Source organism: Petaurus breviceps, unplaced genomic scaffold, assembly GCF_028583685.1.
Source record: "Petaurus breviceps papuanus isolate PSGF00001 unplaced genomic scaffold, PetGlider_PUasm1.0 90444, whole genome shotgun sequence".
Classification (NCBI taxonomy): domain Eukaryota; kingdom Metazoa; phylum Chordata; class Mammalia; order Diprotodontia; family Petauridae; genus Petaurus; species Petaurus breviceps.
Window position 1 is genome coordinate 1,398,577 of NW_027187256.1, and position 23,940 is coordinate 1,422,516.

A 23,940-nucleotide genomic window follows, 5' to 3' on the forward strand; every position below is an offset into this window, starting at 1 on the left:
CTCTCTCTCTCTCTCTCTCTCTCTCTCTCTCTCTCTCTCTGTCTCTCCTTTTTCCTACCCTTCTAGGAAGGAATAAAAAGGAAAGAGATTAAAATAGCTCAGCAAAACTAACACAGCAACAAAGTCTAACTGGATACGCAATATTCTGCACAAATGATCCTCTACCTCAGCAAAGGAGGGAGGGGAAATGCATTTTCAAAAATCATCTTGGTAATTTAAATTATAGTGTTCTCTTTGGGGTTTACACACTTTTCATTTACATTACACTCATTGTATACATCATTTAACTGGTTCTTCTGATTTTACTTTGCATCAGTTTGTGTTTTCACATTCTCTATTCTTCACATTCATTTTTCTTATTACTTGTGACTTTTATTACACTCATGTGTGAAAGTTTATGTAGCCTTTCCTCACTAGATGGGCATCTACTGTGTTTCCAGTTGACTCCAGCTGGATATCAGGAAAGGGTAGATGCAGTTTGTCTCAAGGAAAGTAATGCTATCCATATTTTGGTGTGTGTGAGATCATTTCTGTTTTTGACATTCTTAGTGTGTATCTCTAGCAGTAAGAGCCCTGCGTCAAAGGATGTAAATATTTTAGACGCTTTTCATATCAATTCATAGCTTTACTAACAAATTAATATGCCTTTCTACTCATAACCCCTCTAATATTTCTTTTTATATTTGCTAATTTGCTTGTTATGAAGTGAAAATTCAGGATTGCTTTGATTTACATTTCTTAACATAATTCCAAATTGTTTTCTAGATGGGTTAGGGCACTTCAGTCTTTTAAAAGTAGTTCATCCGTGTTGCTGTCATTTCACAGACTCTCCATATTAAGCATTGATAATTCCCACTTTTTTTAAAACAAACCCAGACTAAACTAGAAAAAAAAAGATAATTCCCACTTTATTTTATCTTTACCAATTTTCTGGGTGTGAGATGGCATGTTAGGGTTATTTTGATTGGCATTATTTTTATTGATTTGGAGTAACCATTTTTATGGATTTTAGTAATTCTCTATTTTTTTTATTCCCAGGCCTGAAGCTCATGGACTTCCCCCCCCCAAAACACACACACACACACACACACACACACACAAATACACATGTACACATTCAAGAAACAGATAAAAGCATAGCAAGATATGGTTGATGATGGGTGGAGTGGAGAAGGAAATGGTTGAGGAATTCAGGGTAGACAGTTTAAGATTCTAAGCCCAAAAACTCACAAAAGTACCCATCCCATTCTCTCCCCAGATTATCAATCCTGCTTCCAAACCAGCTCTCATATCCACTATCCAGTTAATGAATCCATGTGGAGTTGCTACTTGACAACTGCTTCTGTACCTGTGGCATCCCCTTACCACCTTGGTAGCCACAATTACTGAAGATCTGGGAAAGAAAGTTTTCACCACTGGACTTTTGCACTGTCAAATGGTTTAACATTGGAAATAGATACAATTATGTTAGTGGAAATAAAAAAGAAGATGCATTATCAACTATTTTGCTTCTAGTACCTAAGGACTATGGGACATTTCCATCTGAATTGCAGTCAAAGCCTTCCTTATATGTTTTCCCCCCATTAGAAAGTGAACTCCTTGAGAACAGTGATTGTTTTACTTGTTTATTTTTATCCCCAACCCCTAGCACCATGCTTTGTACATAGTAAGCACTTCATAAATGCTTTGTTCATTTGTTCTTCCTCCTATTCTCACCTTCCTTTTCCCCTTCTACCCCTCTTCCCATATACATAGAGAAAGGTGGGACAATTGATGGTAAATGCAAATGATTTGGGTCACAACAGAGCAACTCAGTTGCTATCATATTCTGAAAGGCTGTCCAGATTGAGGTCAAAGCCTCAATGCCTCCTACTTTCAGCAGGAAATGAAGAAACAATTTTCACAAGGATGGCATCAGTCTATTTGAGCCTTATCTAGAATTCCCTGTGTGGTCCTGCCACTCCTTACCCTTAGCTAACTGTGGCCTTTTTCCTGGAAAGAGTTTGTACAATAGCTAGGCGGATTTCTTTGGTCTTGATACTATAAACAATTGGGTTAACCACAGGTGGTAATAAGAGGTAAGCATTGGCCATTATGACCTGCAGCAGGGGAGGCATAGGGTGCATGAAGCGATGTAACACAGAAAGACTAATCACAGGTACATAGTATGCAAGCAAAGCAGAGATATGTGAGACACAGGTGTTAAGTGCCTTCCATCGACCTTCCCTAGAGGCAATGCCCAGCACTGTTCGGAGGATCAACATGTAAGAGAACACAATGAGCATTGAGTCCACCCCAAAGGTGAAGATGACAATGAAGAGCCCCAGAATGCTGTTAGGGCGAGTGTTTCCACAAGGCAACTTGATAAGGTCCGAGTGGAGGCAGTAGGAGTGGGACAGAGTATTGTGACCACAGAAGGGCAAGCGCCTTAAGAGTAAGGGCAGTGGGAGCATGAGCCCCAAGGTCTTCAGCACAATGGCGGCGCCTGTGCAAACTATTCGAGGCAGGGTCAGGATGGCCATGTAGCGCAGTGGGTTGTAGATGGCTATGAAGCGATCCACAGACATGGCCAGAAGGACACCTGACTCAATAATGGTAAAGGAATGCATGAAGAACATTTGGAGCAGGCAGGCTTCAAAGCTGATTTCATTGATGCCAAAGAGGAAGATTCCCAACACAGTAGGCAGTGTACATGCGGTGACACCTAGCTCAGCTGATGCCAGCATGGCCAAGAAGAGGTACATGGGCTGATGAAGGGTTTGGTCAACCCGAATTACATGGAGAATAGTGCCATTGCCCAGGAAGATGATGGCATACATCAGGCAGAAGGGAATAGAAATCCTGATGTGCTCAGCTTCCAGCCCAGGGATGCCAACCAAAATGAAGGTCTGGAGAGTGACTGCCAAGGAGATGTTGACACTTTGCATTGTAGAGTGTAGTCCTATGAGATCAGCGTTTCCTAGAGGATTGTAAGCACAATGTTAGTCACCAGAGACTACTGTGGAAAGAGTCCACCATGGACTTTTGAACCAGAGGACTAGGGTTCAAATCCTGCCTCTTCTGGTTAAGTGTTGGTATGATCTTGAATAAATTAGTGAATATCTCTGGTTCTATGATGGTTACATGAGAAATTCTGATTAACTAATCTACAAAGTAACATTTAGATAGAAATCTGTGATCCTGTGTCCAGAGCGGCCAGGATGAAGGGAAAGGAGAAGAGAGAGCCTCATCCTAAGGTTACTAGATGGCATAGTAGATAGAATGCTGGGTCTAGAGTCAGGAGTACTTAAGTTCAAATCTAGACTCAGATACTTACTAGCTATGCGACACTTGGCAAAACACTTAATCACTATCTGCCTTAGTTTCCTCAATTGTAATATGAGAATCCTACTAGTGCCTACCTCATAGGATTGTTGTGAGGCTTAGCACCATGTCTGGCACATAATCATTCCCTTCTCTTTTCCTATTGGGATCCTATAGTTGGATGTACATAATGGTCTTCAAAGTCTGGTCCAAAAGTCAAAAGAATGGGATGTTGGGTTTAGTTTCAGAGCATTAGAATGTTACCACTTTCCTACTTTATGAAAAATAGTGCTATTTAAGAAAAAGGAAAAAAAGAAAAAGAAGAAAGGAAGGAGGAAAAGAGGAAAAGAACAAGAATGGAAGAAGGAAAAGAAAATAATAAAAAAGAAAGAAGTTATTTGTCCAATACTGTGCTAAGTCAGCCCTCAGAATCAGAATACCTGAGTATGAGGAATGGTTTTCCCCCATGACTTATGTGACATTCGTCATTCTGAGCCTGTGTCCTTGCATGTAAATCGAAGTTAAGGATATTCTCTCATGTACATATTTATTCATTAACACTCTTTTTTTAAATTGAGTTCCAAATTCTTTTCCTTCCTTACATCCCACATCCATTGAGAGAGGGGAGTATACAATGTACATACTACCTCACATATTTATTATGAGAGTCAAATAATTTAAGGTGTACAAAGCAACATGTAGCCATAAAGCACTATCTATCTATCTATCTATCTATCTATCTATCTATCTATCTATCTATCTATCTATCTATCTATCTATCTATCTATGTGTCCATATGATTTATTGATCTATCATAGCTGGGGATACAAAAATAAAACAAATGTTTCCATTCCCTCTAAGAGATTACATTAAACTAGATGACAAGAATGTGATTCAAAGCTGGTTGTAGAGATATTGGGACACTCAGAAAGTTGTACATTGACTAATTTGAGGCAAATTAGTCTTATGAAAACTTGAACACCGGGGCTTTCTGTGGACTTTATCAAGACAGAGAGAGAGAGCACTCATAAAAATATGGGGTGATATGGCATTCAGTAAAAAATATGGGGTGATATGGCATTCAGTACCGGTGAGTCAGGTTTCAGGTGCCTATGAGAGAACAATTTCAAATTCTGCTTTCAAACTCCCGAAGGGTAGTTTGGGCTGCAGTGAAGAGGATCAGAAGGACTCCAACAGTGCTTTAGAAGTTAGTATTTTTCTACCTCCAACAGCCCCCCCCCACAAAACAAACAAAAAACCCAAACCCAATCAAACCAAAAACAAACAAACAAATAACCCTCTAAGAGTCAAACTTGCTGAGAATACCCTCAGACCTTTTTTTTTTCTCTTTTCATATTTTTTGCTTCATCTCTCTTTCCCTATTCTCTCCCCCCTTTTCTTCAGCAGTTCCCTGACTGAGCTCAAGTTTCCTCACTCCTAGACAGGAGTCCTTATAAATTCTATTTGAGTCTAAATCAAGTCCTTCTGTATCTTCCCTGAGGGAGATTGGGGAAAGGCCTATCTCATTTTCCAACAAGGACAAGGTATGAGCGGTAATGGTTAAGACCTGAGACCAAGAATAGAAGCTATGATGGATACTAAGGTGCAGAACATATTACAAGAATACCTGGTTCAAGAGCCTGGATCACAGACACTTACCAAAAGAAAAGGAGGAGACTCTTTGAAAACTCTGTAAGTGGGTCCCTGTTGTTTCCACATTGGTGTCTCCTCCTCTCTGAGTGAAGGTGGGCGGAGGGCCTCATCTTCATATGAGTTCATGAACGGCCCACTTGGGTGCCAAGTCTCCAAGGCATAGAGTAGGCTGGATAATGAAAAGCCTCCAGAACAGAGTTTTCTATTCCTTTGAGCATCAATTATCTAGATGATTACTCACTTTGATCACAAAGACAAAATGAAATTGAGAAAATAGCCAGGTTAAAATCAGGACTAGCAAAGGAAGCCTTCATGAGAGTAAGGCCAGAGGCTCAATAAAATTAAGGCAAAAAAATTCTAAAATTTCTGTGGCTTGATTTTTTTTCTTTCACATGAGGTTTTCATTGTCGAATTAGTATAATTCATGATTGTCCCATTCCAAAAAAAAATAACTGATAACATTCAAACAGAGGTTTGATGACCACCTCTTTGTTAGGAATATTATAGAGAGGATTCCTATACTAAGTGAGAGCTTGAATCATATGGTTCAGTGGAAAGAGAGCTGGATTTTATATCAGAGAACTTGTGTTCAAATCTTGTCCCTGATGCTTACTTACCTGTGTGATCTTGGGCAAGTCATTTCATTTCTCTTAACTTTTATTTCCTCAACTATGAAATTATAAATTTTGCTTAGATGATCTCTTACATGTCTTCCAGGTCCAAACTGATGATACTCTGGGACTCTTCCCTTCTCTTGGTCTTAGGTTTCTTATATGTGAAATTAGTGCTTGTGCTAGATGAACTTGAAACTTCCTTTCAGCTCTAGATCCATGCTTGCATGAGTTTATAAACCTATTTCTGGGGCCCTTAGATTGCCTCGATTTATTTTTTTCTTTGGGAGTTTTTAAGTTCTTATATTTCTTCACATAATATCTATTCATAATGTTATTTCCTTTTTAGGTTTCTTGCTCATTTCTTCTTTTGCATAATTCCAATATTGATTTATCTGAGTGGCAGCTGGGCTTATATCCAATCTTTCTCTCTTTCTTGCCATGTATTCTTTTTTGTCCCTGAAAAGGAATAATCAGTCCTTATCTGCTCCTCTACCCCCACCACCATCTCTCACCATTTTGGTTCCTTCCCATTAAAATGTTGACCCACTGCCACCCCCCCACCCCCTCACTCCTGCTCCAAGCCCCAAGGGCTGCACAACTTCAATGACCTCCTTGCAGCAAGGGAAAAAATCTGATTGTACCCTAGAAGCATAGAAACTTACATGAGGCTCTTCCTAAAATAAGGAAACTGAATCCTTTGGAGAGAAAGGAACCAAGTATTCATTAAGCATTGTGCTAAGTGCTTTACAAACATTATCTTATTTGATCCTCACAACAACTTTGGCAGGTAGATGCTATTGTTATCCTCATTTTACAACTGAGGAAACTGAGGCAGGCAGAGGTTAAGTGACTGACTTGCCCAGAGTTGCACAGCTAGGAAGTTTTCAAGTCTAAATTTGAACTTAGATCTTCCTGACTCCAGATCTGGCACCCTATCCATTGTACCGCCTCCCTGCTTGTGAGAAGCCACTAGTCCTACCAAGAATGATTTAGATGTACAGGTGTCACTAGGTGGGAGATTTTCCTGTAAGTTAGAAGAAAAGAAGTTGAGTAGTGGGGGCTTGTGACTTCCTGCTGAGTGGTACTGAGACCACTATTTCTTGATTTAAGATCAATAGTATAGACAGAGACCTGTTGTATTCCCTCTAGTACCTACCATGGATAAGAGAAAGTGCTTTGAAAACCAGATGACTACTATGTCTCTCTGGTCATTCACACTGGCAGAAAATCTATTGTTAGAAGTAAAACAGAGAACATTGTTAAAGATTGTGACTTTTGAGCTAAGAAACTGAAGGCTTTATGGGAGCAATGATCCTTTTCTTATTGTTGCTAAGTGAGGACAAAGACTTCATTAGAGTAAGGCAGTCTTTGGAAGCCAACAACTGATTAATAAGAATTTTCTGAGGAGATATGGATTTTCAATCAAAGATTGAGGTATGGGAATGACAATCTCCTACCTAGGGATGGAACTTTCCAAAAAGTTCTCCAATGTTAATTCATGTAAAAACCTTGTACAAAGTTCTTTCCCCCCACTTTGCACTCACTGGGGAGGGGAAGGGGTTGTTTATAGCTTAATTCAGTACTGTAGAGCACAGACCCAGTTCCAAGTCCAAGCTCTGCTCCCCTCCTGTTGGGGGTGGGGTGAAGGAGCTTGAGTCCCAGACATCCTCACTTCTCAAGGTTTCCATGCCTGGATGGCTTCACCATCTCTCCTGGAATCTCCAGGCTCGAACTCCTAGATTTCATGAAGATTACAAATGGCTTCTAGCTAGCCTTCTTAACTTTGACTATCCCTCTATAAGACCTCCCTCCTTCTCTTACAATTGAGTTTTCTGGGGCCTCCATTTTCTGGAGAGGCCCAGATTGGCTTTCATTTCCCTCTTGGTCTTTTTCTTGGTTTAGGTGATTTTAAACCTTGCTCTTGATATAGGTACCTCCCCCTGCCCCCTTTCAGCTTCCTTTTGTGTGTTGTCTTTGCCTGCTAGAATATAAGCTGCTTGAGGGCAGTGACTGTTTTCTTTTTGATTGTACTTGTATATCCAATGCTTAGCACAGGACCAGGACATAGACATAGTAAGTGATTAATAAATGCTTCCATGCTTCCTTCCTTCCTTCCTTCCTTCCTTCCTTCCTTCCTTCCTTCCTTCCTTCCTTCCTTCCTCCCTCCCTCCCTCCCTTCCTTCCTTTCTTCCTTACGCCTGACCAGGAATCCTTGCTAAAACATCCCTGACAAATAGTCATCCTGCCTTTATTTGAAGACTCATAGTAATAAAAAACTATTGTATCCTGAGGCAGGCCATTCTTCTTTGTAACACCTCAAATTATTAGAAAGTTTTTTTTTTCCTTATATGAAGCTGAAATTCATCTCTTGGCATCTCCTAACCATTGCTCCTATTTCTATAATCTGGGTTCAAGAAGAGCAAGTCTCATACTGTTCCTATATTCAATTCAATTCAAGCTTTGATTAAGTCCCTGCTATGTGTCATATGAAAGAACACCAAATACTTGAAGACAGCTACCATGTTCTCCATTAATTTTTCTCTCCAGGTGAAACACCCACGCTTTACATTTCTTCATCAGATCTTCATCTGTCATGGAGAGATTTCACCATCAGAGATGTCCTTCTTAGTGTACTCACCAGCTTGTCAGTGTCCTTCCAAAACTGCAGTGCCCAGAACTGAACAAGATGGAATGCCACAGGACTAGCACTTTCTTTGTTTGTACGCTGTACCTCAATTGAAATCATGTTGGCTCTTTTAGCCTTCATGCCACATGTGTACTTCTCTCAGCCTCAGCTTCTTCCTCTGCAAAATGAGGGAACTGGATTCTATGACCTTTAGGATCCCTTTGATTCTAGATCTATCATCCTATGATCCTATGATCTAGATCCAAGTTCAGATGAATGCAAAAGGTAACTGACCTTGAGCTAAGGCTAGATCTGGAACCTAGCAAGAAAGGATCAGAAATAACATCCAATATAGACCGAGGCTAAGAGTTGGTTTACTGATCTCTGGTTGAAACAAATTCATTGTTAAAATCAGCTTCATGAATTAGGCCAAATCAAGATGTATTATGTTGACTGAGTCACATACCTCTAATTCACCTATCTCTATAGGGTTTTTACCCTCAAATTCCTCATGGTCCAGTCATGTATATTTAGCATCCAAATCGCCCAGTTGTGTACTGCTTATTAAGGACAGGAGGAGAAGCATATGAAGTGACAATTGGTAAAGGCTGGGGACATAAGGTTGAAGAAGAGTCCCATGATCTTATGTGATCAAAATCTGAGCATAGACATCAGAAATATCTAGTCTAACCTCCCACGCAGCATAGGAATCCTGTTTGCAGCATATTTTCTGGGATCATTCAGCCTTTTCTTGAATGCTCCTAGCTCACTCCTCAACAATTCAATGTGTTCCATTGTGGACATTACTTTCCATTCTTTCACTGTTCTCTGACTCATAGGATTATTGAACCTTAGAATCAAAGATCAAGGACAACTCCCCTCTCCTCTCATTTAACAGAGAAGGAAACTAAAGTTCATAGAGAAATGATGTGTTCAACATCATACACAGAGCTGGTGGCAACATCAGCCCCTGAAGAGGAAGTAGATGACATAAACAGAAAAAAAAAATTATTCTGTATGTGGATATGAGCTTATATGAATTGATACAGAGTGCAAAAACCAGAACAATTTATACCATAAGGTCAACATTATATAAATTGATAAATGAAATGAGCAAATCCAGGAGAATAATTTATATAACAATAACACTAAAAACCAATAGCTTTGAACGTCATAAACTCTACTCAACATAAGGGCCATTCATGGTTCCATAAGGCCAATAATGAAATATGTTTTCTATTACAAAAAGATGCTAATGAGACAGATGCATTTTTTTGTGTACAGAAATTGGGGAAATTTGTTTTTGCTTGATTATGAATATTTGTTACAAGAAATTTTATTATTTTTTTCTTTTTTCCAAAATAGGTTGGGAGAGAAAATAAATAAGAAAATAGATTCTTTTAATTAAAATAAAAGTAGAGAGATGGGAAGGTACTAACAATGTGAAATGTTGCATGAACTTTTGGATAAGGTCAATTTTACTTAATTGTTTTATTTTGTTGCAAGAGACCTCTCATAAGGGAATAGTCACTAAATGTAATGAAACTTTAAAAAAAAAAATGGAAGTGCAAACACCCCTGGGAGGGCTAACACATTTTAATATCATCAATTATTAAAACCTCAGAGAAAATAAGTTTACCAAATTAGAAAAGTAGGGATCCATCAAAATAGGAACTCTTAAAGGGAGATAACCTATCTAATTGGAGACTCTATAAGGGAGAAAGTTAGAGGGGAGAGTAGATAGAGCACTACGTGGGTTTAGGGAGATCAGTGTTTACATTCAGCCTCAATCAATAATTGTATGGTCCTGGGCAAGTCATGTAACGTCTATCTGCTTCAATTTCCTCATTTCTGAGTGAGATTAATAATAATCTGTCTACCTGTCTACCAGAATTGTTGTGATGATCAGATGAGATAATATTTGTGAAAGTGATCTATAAATGCTAATAATTATTATTAAAGGCAGGGACTATAATTCATTCATTGGACTTAAAGTTCCTTTTGGTTAGGAGCGAAAGCACCAAGAATTTCCTACTTTGTATTAGGGACTGCTATAGGTACTAAGGGATACAAAAGTGAAGCAGCCTACAGAGTATTGGGAGAGACAACATTTGCATATGTAAATATGTGTGAAATAAATACAGAGTAATTTTGAAGTGAGAAGTGCTGGTCGCTGGAGGAAGCAGTGAGGACACATGTGAGAGGTGACATTTCACACGGGTTTTGAAGGATACTAGTGATTTTCAAGAAGCAGAGAAGGAGGGAGGGGCTCCCTGAGGACAGCAACTCCTTCTCTGAACAGAAACTCCGGAGAGCAGAGCTCTGTCTCCCTTGTTAGGCCCAAATTCTCTCAGGTTAGGCAGGGTCCATATACATTCCTCAGACTGGCACTTCTTCAAGATGACTTTTTGGGTTTTAAAATGTCTCCCCCATTAGATTATGAATTCCTTAAGAGCAGGGACTGTCTTTTACATTTCTCTGTATCCACAGTACTATTGACTGACTGGATGAGAGGTTTCCCAATAGTGGAGAATACTGTATATATTCTTTTATATCTCTCCTAAATGCCTCATAGAATCAGACACAGAGAAGCTGTTCAGATCCGTGTTGTAGAGGCATGCCTCATTGACCCTTTGATCCTACTGAGGGGATCCTGCTCACTGTGAGCTTTGGCCAGGAAAAAGGAGCTTCAGTTGCCCAAGTCACTGGGTTTTATGACTTTAGACTTGACCTCTTGGGCATAAGCCTTGCCAGCTAGGGTGAGGTCTTCCCTTTCAAAATCTACTATCACGAACGTTTTTTCTGGAGCAGAATCTGGACCAATCCATGGCGGATCTGCTTGGTCTTAATGCTATAGACAATTGGGTTGACCACAGGGGGCACTAGGAGATAGACATTGGCCAGGAGGAGGCGGACAGCAGGAGCGGCATGTTTCACAAAGCGGTGCACCATGGCTACCCCAATCATGGGCACATAGTATACAAGCACGGCACAAATGTGAGACACACACGTGTTGAGAGCCTTCCTCCGACCTTCCCCAGAGGCAATGCCCAGCACCGTACGGAGGATCAGCCCATAAGAGATGACAATAAGCAAAGAGTCCAGTCCAAAGGTGGAGGTGACAATACATAGCCCCAGGATGCTATTGGGACGTGTGTTTCCACAGGGCAGCTGGATCAGGTCTGAATGGAGGCAGTAGGAGTGGGACAGGGTGTTGTGACCGCAGAAGGGCAGGCGCCTCAGGAGGAATGGCAGTGGAAACATGATCACCACACTCTTTAGCACAATAGCAACTCCTGTGCGGGTAATTCGAGGCAGAGTTAATATGGCTGTGTAGCGCAGTGGGCTGTAGATGGCTATAAAACGATCCACAGACATGGCCAGCAAGACAGCTGACTCCATGATAGAGAAGGAGTGGATGGAGAACATCTGGAACAAGCAGGCATTGAAGCTGATCTCATTGGTGCTAAAGAGAAAGATGCTCATCACAGTGGGTAGCGTGGAGGCAGAGACCCCAAGCTCAGAGAAGGCCAGCATAGCCAGGAACAAGTACATGGGCTGGTGGAGGGGTGGGTTGCCATGGATCACTATTAGGATCAGGCTGTTGCCAACCAGGGCCACAAAGTACATGGAACAAAAAGGGATGGCAAGCCAGGGATAGATAGCCTCCAGGCCAGGGAGGCCAGTGAGGAAGAAAGTCTTTGGTGTGAAGTAGCTACTGTTGAATGTCATTCCCAATCCCAGGTCTCTGAGAAGGTGTTCAAGGAAGGAACCTAGGGTCTGACAGACACAGTTAAGCATTATGCATGTAGTTCATGGAGCAGTCAGTTAGAGGTACTAAGGCTTAACTTCATGGTCCACCTAGTTGAGCTTCCTCAAGAAGTGGATAAAAAACTTAAGCTAATTATGTTTTTCTATTCATATTTTCATAAAGCACACATATGAATCAACCTTTAATGGTCCTATTTATTTAACGAATTTAAGGCAAAGTATAATTTAGTATGAAATTTAGAGAAACATAAATCCCCAGGTACATTTTAGTACTTTCCTTATAAAACATCAACATTTATTAATCATTCCAATTGGGGGTTAAGTGACTTGCCCAAGGTCACACAGCTAGTTTGTGTATGCGTGTGTTAAGTATGTGACACTGGATTTGAATTCAGATCCTCCTGACTCCAAGGCCTGTGCTCTATTCACTGCACCACCTAGCTGCCCCATGTATTAATCATTTTTAATCTGGCCTTGGTTTTTCCCAATCAGGGCTAAATATAAAACTATTTCTGATTCATGACCCTTACTTCTCAAAGACTGTGCCAGTGAAATGCAAACAGGGTTTACCAAGCTAAGAAGATATAGAATATTTCTCTAAAGACACAGTGTTTCTGTCTTCTAAAGACCAACCTAGCTAAGCAAAAGGAAGCTCATTACCAAGTAAATTGTTTTGTCTGAAATAACCCACGAAGGCATCTCTGGTTCTTCATCAATGGAGGAAGTACCACTTTGATGAAATCTCCCATCTTCTAAATTATTGAAGAAGAATATTTGCTTAGTAGTATCAGAACTATCAATCATCCTTTCAGGTAACTTTAATTCACTCTTTGGTCTCTCTGTCTGTCTGTTTCTCTCTAAAAGGCATTGTTACCTCTTACTACCTCCACTTCAATTCTCAGAATGCTCCCTTTGTCCGAGAATCACATAGCTAGTAAATTTCTGAGGCTGGATTTTAACTGAAGTCTTTCTGACTCCAGACCAAGAGCTCTATTCACTAAGCCATCTAACTACACTCTGAATAACTCCAGCTTTTCCCCAAACTTGCTTAAAAGGGCAATAAATACCTTTTTCAGAAAGAACATTTTAAAACACCTTTAAAAAAGAATGCAACTGGATTTTTAAACAAAAATATAATTTCTCCATTGACTGGGATTTCACCAAGTGTGGGGACCAATTCCCTCTTGTAAAGACTGAGTTTCACCCATCAAGGAGTTCATGGGTAAACTTATAGTCTGTCTCCTCTTCCTGATGAAGTAAAAATACGGTGGATGGCTAAAATCAACTCTGACATTGACAATTGACATTGACAATTATTACCCACAAAAAGATAGACTGAGAGAGATAAGCATTGATTAATGAGAAGAGTAAATGTGCTGTGGGAGGAATTCATGTGAGGTTTGGGCTTTCTGTTCCAGTCAGACAAGACTTCTCCCTTCGTTTTCTCTGACATCTACCAAAACTCCATTGATTCTCTGTGGGATGAATTCCCTATTACTTTGTCCATCACCAATATCTGTGCATTCCTTGTGACTTTAGGTATCTATATGAATGGGTTCACTGATTCCAGCTAAGAGCTGAGCATTATTTGGTTAAAAAGGAGAAAACAATGGACAAGAGGGCTTATATTAAGGCTTTAAGAAAAAGAGTGTTTTTTGTGAACTTTGGAGGTGGCATGTGTGTAAAATTTTGATCTGAATGAGTGGCAGTGTGGCATAATGGATTGGAACTTCTGAGGACAGTGGTCCTAGAGTCAGGATAACCTGGATTCAAATCCCACCTTAGATAGTTACTAGCTATGTAATGCTATGATCTTTGTGAGGTAGTGTAAATCCTATACCATCTTCCTATTTCCTTTATTTTCCTGTTGTAGGGAGTAGGGATGAGAGTTAGTTACATAGGCAGAAGACCACTAGCCCAATGTGCCACCAGGAGGCATCCTGGTTACCTTAGATTGAACCTGGAAATTGGAAGAATGGAATTTTTAAGGCCAAGCATCTGAAAAATATCAAAAGAGCCTTGCCTTCCATGCTTTGCAGGAGCCCTTTTTTTCCAGAGACTCTCCAAGGGACAGAGGGAAACAGACATGAAAGCTCCTCTCCTCAGAGAGCTTTTAGGCTTAGATACCCATCCCTTAGGGGCAAGCTAGATGGTATAATGGATAGAGAGCCAAGCTTCAGATACTTACTAGTCTATGACCGTGGACAAATCACATAATCCTGTTTGCCTCAGTTTCCTCATCTATAAAATGAGCTGGAAAAAGCAATAGCAAACCATTCCAGCATCTTTGCCAAAAAAACCCTAAAAGGAGTCATGAAGAGTTGGACATCACTGAAAACCACTAAAGAACAAAAACCCATTTTTCTTCCCCTCCAAAAATCACCTTCAGTGCTTTTTCTTCCCACCTTCCAGATGTTCTTTTTTTTTAAGCAATAGGGGTTAAGTAACTTGCTCAAGGTTATACGACCAGTTATTATTTCTGGGTGTAGTGCTGAGTATCTGAGCCCGGATTTGATCCAGGTCATCCCAACACTGCAGCCGGTGCTCTTACTCACTGAGCCACCTGGCCGCCCCCCACATGTTCTTCTTAGTACTTTTCTCCCCACCTCAAATTCTTCCATAAGCTCTCTACCTACAGATATCTCTACAGCTAGCTAGCTAAATAATTATATTTCTATATAACTAGTTTCCTTTGTAGTCATCTATTTTATTTTATACATTTAGAAATATTACACTGAAAAAAGGTCCATAGGCTTGCCAAATGGTGTCCATGACACAAACAAAAAGGTTAAGAACCCCTACTCCAAGTCAATCAGAAAGCCTCCATGTTAGCACAATAGCATGTGATGCTTAAATCTTATTTCCTGATATTTAGTTAATTAAAATATACCACACTGTTTCAGAAGCTTAAGAACACAAAGACACATCCATACTTTTCTATATGTGCCTGTAGGAAGGATGTGATAGCTTAACCATTTGGAACCAGACTAAGTTTAACTAAAGGTTTACTGTAAGAGGTTAATGTAGGAGGCAGTTAGGTGGCTCAGTGAATAGAGCACTGGCCCTGGAGTCAGGAGAACCTTAGCTCAAATCTGGTCTCCTTGACACATTTACTAGCTATGTGACCTTGGACAAGTCACTTAACCCCAATTGCCTTGCCTTTCCCTTTCAAAAAAAAAAGAAGCGAATGTAGAGGAAGGTTTGAAAGGAATGAAAAGACCTGTTTGGCAGAGAGGATGGAGAGTATACAGGATTGGAAGAAGGTCACTGAGATGACTGCAAGGGGACATATGACTGACTTCACTCCCTACCTTTGTTCTAAGCAGCTCCCAAGTGTGTTCTTTCAAGAGATATGACTTCAGGAGCAGAGATTCCTCTTATAGCCAATAGTATCTGCAGTTCTTTCAGACATTTTCCAGGCAATGGTTCAGTGACTCTCCTAAATAGGGGTGGTCCTATGTGCAGAGCACCTGCATGATGAAATATGATGAGGATTAGGAAGAACCCTCTGACCTAAAGCCTCCCCAACTTAACCTGTCCACAAAATTCCACCAGTAAAGAGAGATTTCTCTGGGAGTAAGCACTGATCTTTCTGGGTTCTCTTCATCCCAGGGTTTACACATTTAATTGCCTATATTTAACTGTCATGTTTTTATCTGATGCCTTTACTCTAATGACCTTGTCTCAGTTCACATCCTTCTTGACCTCTCTGGAGCGTCTGACACTGCGGATCACCCTCTTCTCATTGATTTCTTCTCTTTATTTTTTTGTGAATCTGCTTTCCCATGGCTTTTCTTCCTATCTGACTACTCCTTTGTCTCCTTTATGGCATCTTCATCCACATTGTGTCTGCTAGTTGTGGGTGCTCCCCAGGACTCTATGCTGGGCTCTTTTTCCCTTCTCCCTTTATACTATTTCACTTAGTGGTCTCCTCAGCTTTCATGGATTAAATGATTATTACTATTCAGAAGACTTATCATATCTACCATTCTAGCTCTTACCTCTCTCTTGACCTCCAGCCTTGCATTTCTTGATACCTATTGAATATCCACACTGGATGTCCCCTACACATCTTAAATTCAGCACATCCAGGATAGAACTCATCATTTTCCCCCCAGACCCTTCCCTTATTCTAACTTCCCTTTCACTGTCCAGGGTACCACCATTCTTCCAGTTAGCTAGGCTCATGACCTAAGTGTCACTTTCCACTTTTCATTCTCCTACCTCCCCTCACTCCTTTATCCAAATAGTTTTCAAGTCCTGACATTTTTACCTTCCTAACATTACTCATATATGCCTCTTTCTCTCTTCTAATGCTGACATTATCTTGGTATAGGCTCTCGTCACCTTATGCCAGCAGGCTATTACAATATACTGCGATTGGGTATTGCAATAGACTACTGGCCTTTCTGCCTCCAGCCTCTCCCTACTCCAATCCATTATTCACTCAGTTGGAAAATAAATTTTTCTCACAAAGGTTTGACCATGTCACATCCCTCTTCTTTATTCCATTCAGTAAATTAACGGCTCTTATTTCCTCTAGGATCAAATATAACATTTTTTACTCTTTAGAGTCCTTCCCACCTTTCCAGTCTTCTTACGCCTTACTCTTCTCCATATAGTCTATGTTCTAGTGACACCGGCTTTCTTGTCATTCCTCTCACATGGCATCCCATTTCCTGTCTCCCATCCCCATGCCTGGAATACTCTTCTTCCTCCTTATCTCTGACTCCTCGATTCTCTGGCTTCCTTTAAATGCCAGTTAAAACCCCTTCTGCAAAGTCTTTCCTAGTCCTTCTTAATCTCTGAAACCACCCCCAAGTTTATTCTGCACACGCCCTGTTTGTAATTAGGGTTTTGTGGGTTGTCTCCCTCATTGCATTGTGACCTTGAGAGCAAGGCAAGGTCTGGCTCTCTGCTCTTCTTTGTCTCCCCAGCCCTTAGCTCAGTGCCTGGCTATAGTAGGCTCTTAATAAATGCTAGTTTACTTACTGACTGGCTAGCTCAATTCTAGCCCAGGGACAAAAATCTCTCAAATCTCTTACTTACTTAGTACTTATGCTCACTCCTCAGTCATTCACTAGGAATTCATTCTTTGTCTAGAAGCCCTGAAAAGCTGACTAAGAGCCTTGTCCTGATGACTCTGTAGCTGCAGACATGGGGTACACACATGGGGTACACACCTTGAATTAATAGGCCCTACCTCAATTGGTCACAGAACCTCTTCCCCTAAGCCTCTCAAAGTTTACTTTAGTCATCCCCTTCCTTCCACTCTCCCAGACTTACAAGAACCCACCTGCCCCTCCAATGAGGTCAATCCTAAGGTTGATAAGGATGGCAAGCAGTCTACTTATTCTGCTTTGTGAATCTGCCATCACTGCCTCACCTTCTTCCCCTCCACCCCTCCAGTCTGATAGAGTCGCATCAGCTGTCACAATTCCAATGGGAATGCAAAATGAGCCAGTTCTGGAAGGAGGTGTTGCTACAGAGTTATTGAAAACACCAGAGATTAGATGTAACTGGGTACAGAGATTAGGGAATTGAAGGGAGGAGGGAAGGCGCAGGAGAAAAGATTCATAACAAACTACTCTTGATCAAAGTAGAGTAAGTTGATGGTGCATTTGTATATGTGTGCTTATGTCTAAATTTATGTAGTGGATAGAGTATTGGCTTTAGAGGCACAAAACCTGGCTTCTTCAAATTCCAGCTCTGCTTCTTGCTATGTGTGACATTAATCAAGTTTCTTAACCAGAGTGAGGAGTCTGATATAGTTGTTTGAGGTTGTAAATCTATTATCTTATAACTCTATAAATTCATATGACTAGTGCTAATTCACTCTAACAACTTGACTGGCCTTGGACATTCTAGGGACCTTTCATCAGAATATAAGTCTTCTGGGGACAGGACAGGTATTGGGCCTAATGGAGTTGATTGGCTGTAATGCTACTTATGATGCCTCCAACTGGGGACCTTGGGATTATTCTTGTAACTATCTATGGCTTTGAAAACACATCCCTGACCCTATCCTGGGGCTGCACCACTGAGAACCACATTCTCAGGCCAAATAAATGTTCTGAATACCCGAGGACAGAAGTAGAGCCTCTATCCAAGGGTGTATTGGGAACACAGGGAGACGTGAGTGGAACTCTGTCCAGCCTAGTGGAGCCATTCATTCATCCAGGAAACATTGTAGTGAGCCTGCGGTTTGCAAGGTCTTGGCTTTCTCTTTCCTTGTATCTGATATCCATATCCCACATGTACTTACGTATCTAACATAATAGCTAACATTTATATGGTGCTTACTGTGTTCAAGGCTCTGTGTGCTATGTGTTTTATAATCATTATCTCATTTGATCTTCAGAACAACTCTGCAAGATATGTGCCCATACTATCCCCATTTTACAGTTGGGGAAACTGAGGCAAACATAGTTTAAATGACTGAAGGGAATTTACTCTCCCCTAAATCTAAATCACTTACAAGAATTGGAATAGTCTTGAGCACAGGGCAAATAACAGTAGAGTAGTATCTGTACAAGAATTCCTGTCCATGCTTGATGTTGCTAAGTGTGCCCCTACAAAGATGCTACAGTTATCTGTTGGTCTAGGGATATCATTCATTCGTGTTCGTTATTGCGTTATTGTTACTGCTAAGGTCACCTGTTTTTTCCTCCCATTTTCTCACCTGGTGAGATTTCTGCTAAGCATCAGCTGCTTTCTGCTGCCACCTGCAGGTATTCTTTTGAAATGCAGCTACTTGGTGGCTTAATAGCTTCAGGGATTGTTTTAGCACTTTTTTTTTGGGAGGGGGGGGAGGTGACTCCTACTCAGTCAGAAGACCTGACTTCAGATCTTGTATCTGTCACTTCTTGAATGAGGCTTGGAAAAATATTTTTTAAAATATGAGGACATTGGACTAGTTGACGGCTACCATCTCTTCAAATTTGCTAGGTGGCACAGTAGATAGAGAACTGGGTCTGGAGTCAGGAAGGCCTGAGTTAAAATCCAGCCTCAGACACTACCAAGCTATTTGACTTTGGACAAGTCACTTAGTCTGCTTCAGCTTCCTTATCTGTAAATATATATATATATATATATATATATATATATATATATATATGTATATATATATATATATATGAATAATAATAGCACCTACCACCCAGAGTTGTTGTGAGGATAAAATAAGAATAACATTTGTAAAGCATTTTACAAATCTTAAATTGTTATACAAAGGCTGTCATTATTGTTATTATTTTGAAATCTGCCATTTAAACTCCTTTGTTTCTGCTTGAGTTGCCATTTCCTGCTCCCTGATTTTGGTTTGCTATTTGATTTGGGATGAAAAAAATCCTTTCACTTCCTTGCAGCCCACACAATCATCTTCAGCAATGTTCATGAAAATCATGGGTTTGGGTGAGGCTGTCAAACTTTGCCCTACTTTCCTTACAATAACCAAGATACTGAAAAGCTTTGCAAAGTGATCCTTCCTGATAGAGAGGTATGGAGTAATACACTCAGTCTCAGAAAAGCTCTAGGAACAGAGTTGCCCCTTGTTGAAAAACAGGTTTGTCTACCCCTAGATTGAAACTATTTTTATTAGTGCCCCATGTAATTTATTGGCAAGGAGATTAACAATTGTAGGATGACATCTATTCTTAGATATGTACTTTATTGGAGGTAAATGGTGACAATTTGGGGACCAGAGAAAACAAATGGTATGATGCACTAATGGGAAAAAGCATCTTAGTTTTTTTTCCTAGACCTAGAGATGGATTGAGAGTCAGAAAGCCCCTAACTCCAGAACATATATGAAGTGCTGAAGAGATGCCAACTTTGTTGTAAAGAAAGAAAAGGAGTTATGTCAAGGACTGGCCCAAGACAGTCAGGCAAGGGTAGGAAGAGTTTATGACCACACCTAGTTCTAGAGAGCTGAATGAATCCAGGGGAAATGATGTCCAGGAAGGGACTGTAGTGATTAGATTAGAGAGGGATTAGTCCATAAGAAAGAGAAAAGGAAAAAGCAAAAGCTCTTAGACCCAGGAGTCCCAAGTTCTAGTCCTGCTATTAACTTCTTATGTGATGCTGAGAATTCTACTTGCCTTTCAGAGTCTTGATTTTTTATCTACAAAATAAGGGTGTTACATTAGATGGTTTCTAAGGTTCCTTTCATTTCTAAATTCAATGAATTAAATGAATCCTATCTGTGTCACATAGCAAGGTTTAAAACTCAAGCATATTTGGGAGCTTATAAAGAGTCCTTCCTTACAAGGAGAGGGGAAGGAGATTAGATATAACATATATAAAAGTGAATGAATATAAAGTACATAGAAAGTAACTTTCACAGGGAGAAAGACTAAAAATAACTTGAGGGATCAAGAAAAGTCTCACTGAAGAGTGCTTTGAGGGAAGTTAGAGATTGTACAAAACAGAGAAGGAGTGTGTTGTAGGTGTAGGGCATCATTTTGTAAAGGCATGGCAACAGAAAGTGGACTTTCTCATTTGGAGACTAGCAGGCATATTTGACTATGGAATGGAGAGAGCATGAAAGGTAAGTTATATGAAATGAAACTGGAAAGGTAGGTGGGAGCTAGATTTCAGAGAGATTTTAATGCCAAGCTGAGGCATTGTGCTTTATTCTAGAAGTCAATATGGTGCTGTTGAAGTTTTATTTTGTTTTGTTGGAATTGGGAGTAATCCAATCAGATCTGTATTTTAGGAAGATGTTTGACAGCACTGTGGAAAATGGATTGGAGAAGGGAGAGATTGAAAACAATGAGACCAATTAGGAAATTGTTGCAATAATCTTTTTTTTTTGACAACTTATCACGCTTTTTTTTTTTTTTTTTGCTTTTCGGAGGGCAATTGGGATTAAGTGACTTGCCCAAGGTCACACGGCTAGTTTTTTTTGTTAAGTGTCTGAGGTCGGATTTGAACTCAGGTCTTCCTGACTCCAGGGCTGGTGCTCTATTCTCTGAGCCAGGAAGCAGTACCAGAAGAGAAATAAAGGAAGGATTTCTCACCTAACCTTAATCACTGAATGCACATTGTCTCAGTCAAACTGAGACCTAGGAAAGACCTTAACTTAAAAAGGCCAATGTCTCCCACTGCATCTGGGGCCATCTCCATTTCTTGCCAATGGACCCAGATGACCCCAGAGAAGAGAGTGAGGCTGGTGACTTTGCACAGCCCTCCCTCACTCAAATCCAATTCACTTGCAAGTCATGGCATCACCTTCCTGATGCCATGGTCTTCTTTGAGAATGAACGACAAACAACTATGCTGATGATTCTCCTGCTCCAATCTCTCTGCTGATAACTGCCTTTCATACATCTCAAACTAGATGTCCAGTAGACAACTTCAATTCAACACATCCAAAACCAAATTTATTATCTTTCCCCCTAAACTTTCTCTCCCTCCTATCTTCTTTATTATCGTAGAGGGCAATGCCATCCTCCCAGTCCCTCAGGCTTGCAATCCAGTAGACATCCTGAACTCTTCACTATCTCTCACCCCAATGTTCAACCTATTGCCAAGACCAGTCAATTTCACCTTTGTAATATCTCTTGAATGTATATCCCACCCCCCACACCCCTTTTATTGGACACTGCCAATATTCTGGTACAGACCCACGTTACCTCATGCTTATGCAATTGCAATAGCCTGCTGGTGTGTCTGCCTGCCTCAAGTCTCTCTCCACTCCAATCCATTCTCCATTCATCCACTAAAGTCATTTTTTAAAGTCCATCCATGTCACCTCCCTACTCCATAAACTATAGCCACTAGGATCAGATACAAACTTGTCTGTTTGGCATTCCTAGTCCTTAATAACCCAGCCCCCTCCTACCTTTCCAGTCTTTTATATCTTACTCCCTGACATATACTCTTCCATCCTGTGACACTTATTTCCTTGCTGTTCTACAAACAAGACATTCCATTTCTTGGTTCTGGGCATTTTCTCTAGCTGTACCCCATGCCTGGAATGCTGTCCCTTCTCTGTTCTGTCTGCTGACCTCCTTGACTTCCTCTAAGTCACAACTAAAATCCCATCTTTTACTGGAAGCCTTTCCCAACCCTCTTAATTCTAGTACCTTTCTTCTGTTAAGTATTTCTTATTTGTCCTGTATATCACTTGCTTTTGTATATATTTGTTTGCATTTTATCTACTCCATTAAACTGTAACCCCCTTCAGGGCAGAAACTAGTTTTTTCTTCTTTTTGTATCCTTAACACTTAGTTCAGTGCCTGGCATGTAGTAGAAATTAATGAATAAACATCAGTGAACATTGATTGATTGATTGATTACTGATTGAGTTGTTTTTTTTTTTATTGTTAGAAAGTCTTCTCTGACAATTAAGTCTACTAATTGCTCATGGTAGCTTGGATATTGAATGGGTTCCTAAGCATTAATTTATTAGAGCTAAGAATTATGAAGTTAAAGGTTGACATGCAAGAAGAAATGAATATCTTTGGATCCAGATTCCCATGGTGCAGAGGAAAGGAGACTGGAACCAAGGAGAGAAGATGAAAATGGATCAAGAATGAGGGAAGTTGATGTTGCAGTCCTCAGTAAGGCAATGTTAGGAGAGACATTGATGGACCTACTTTAGAAAGTCAGGGACTGAGGCTCAGAGTCTGCAGGCTAACCTAGGGGTGGGGTGAAAAAAGAAGAGGAAAACCGATTAAGAGTTAGAGATTAGAAGGGGAAAGTAGGGGGATGAGGAAGAAGGAGGAGGAGTAAGGGGAGAAAGTGAGAGAAAGAAAGACTATGAAATGGGAAGAGATGGAGGGAAGACTGATATTGATGCTACCTCTGGGACTCTGTGCTCAGCTTCTAGCACCAGAGGTGTGAGTTTTCCCTGGGGAATAGAAAAAGGAGGAGCATAAATATGCCCAGAATAGATATTAGAATATGGTCTTTCAATGCCTCTACTTTCTGATGTCTTTACTGCTTTCTTCCTGCAAAAAGAGCCAGTAGGACACAAACCTCATTAGTTGGAGAGCAGCCTGTGAGTGTTTCATAGTTAAGATCTGTCCTGATTTTCCATGCCATGATGTTGTAAGGATGGGGGGGGGGGAATAGATGTTGGGGGAAGAATTTATGACATTCAGGAATAGTGGGAAATATACTGAATTGGCAATCAAAGGACTTGAATATGATCCCCTGTCCTGCCTCTTCAGAAGTCTGTGATTGAGAACCCCTCAAGGGGAGGAATTGACTTGTGTCTTTCTTTGTATTCCCAGAATTTAGCATAGTGTCTGGCACATTGAATGCTAAATAAATGTTTATTGGCTTACTGAGTGTTATCTTGGGCAAAGCACTTTACTTCTCTGGGTCTCGGTTTCCTTTTATTTGTTTATTTGCTTCTTTTTTGTTTGTTTGTTTTTGCAAAAGGATTGGACTTTCTGACCAGTAAGATCTACTTAGATTTTGACATTTATTAATATTATATGACAGGAATAGAGGTAGAAGAAACAAGGAGAGGGACAGGGTTGGAACATAATTACTCCACTGAAGGTTTAGGAATCTTATGGAATACCAAACATCTTAGAATGTCAAAGGGCAGGTCTTGTGCTTCCATAGGATCATAATTGTAGAACAACAAGTTATCTCATAGCCCATCTAGTCTAACTCCTTCATTTTATAAATGAGGAAAATGAGGCATAAGGAGATTTAAATGATGTGCTCAAAGTCATACATAAAATACATGTTAGAGAGGAGACTCTAAAGTCTTCCCATTGTACCAAACTACCTAGTCATCTCCTAGTTGCCTGTTGTCTCCTGCTTTGGGTTTTGTTAATCCTTAATCATTTTTCAGGGGTTGACAAGGGCACAGGTTAGGACTCAGAACACCTGAGCCCCAGTCACTCAGCTTTCAAGCTAGCAAATCCAAAGTTCCCCCTTTGTACTCATATGTGTCTCTGCCCTCTCTTCTTTTCTTCTCTTTCCTCCTTTCTGTCACACACACACACACAC

At 40.4% G+C, this 23,940-nt stretch overlaps 4 protein-coding genes across 4 annotated transcripts in view; 2 read left to right on the plus strand and 2 right to left on the minus strand.

The window, feature by feature from the left end:
* The window catches only part of LOC138177722 (hemoglobin subunit beta), a 297,632-nt gene that overhangs the window by 76,251 nt on the left and 197,441 nt on the right, over positions 1–23,940 (plus strand). The gene's annotated exons all lie outside the window — the stretch shown is intronic.
* The window catches only part of LOC138177723 (hemoglobin subunit epsilon), a 277,438-nt gene that overhangs the window by 76,244 nt on the left and 177,254 nt on the right, over positions 1–23,940 (plus strand). The window lies entirely within an intron of this gene.
* On the minus strand, positions 1,971–2,939 carry LOC138177765 (olfactory receptor 51G2-like). The gene has a single exon (XM_069108971.1). It carries the CDS (start codon positions 2,925–2,927, stop codon positions 1,971–1,973), a length of 957 nt encoding a protein of 318 aa, XP_068965072.1. The 5' UTR covers positions 2,928–2,939.
* Positions 10,984–11,928, minus strand: LOC138177766 (olfactory receptor 51I1-like). Its single transcript, XM_069108972.1, has one exon. It carries the CDS (start codon positions 11,926–11,928, stop codon positions 10,984–10,986), a length of 945 nt encoding a protein of 314 aa, XP_068965073.1.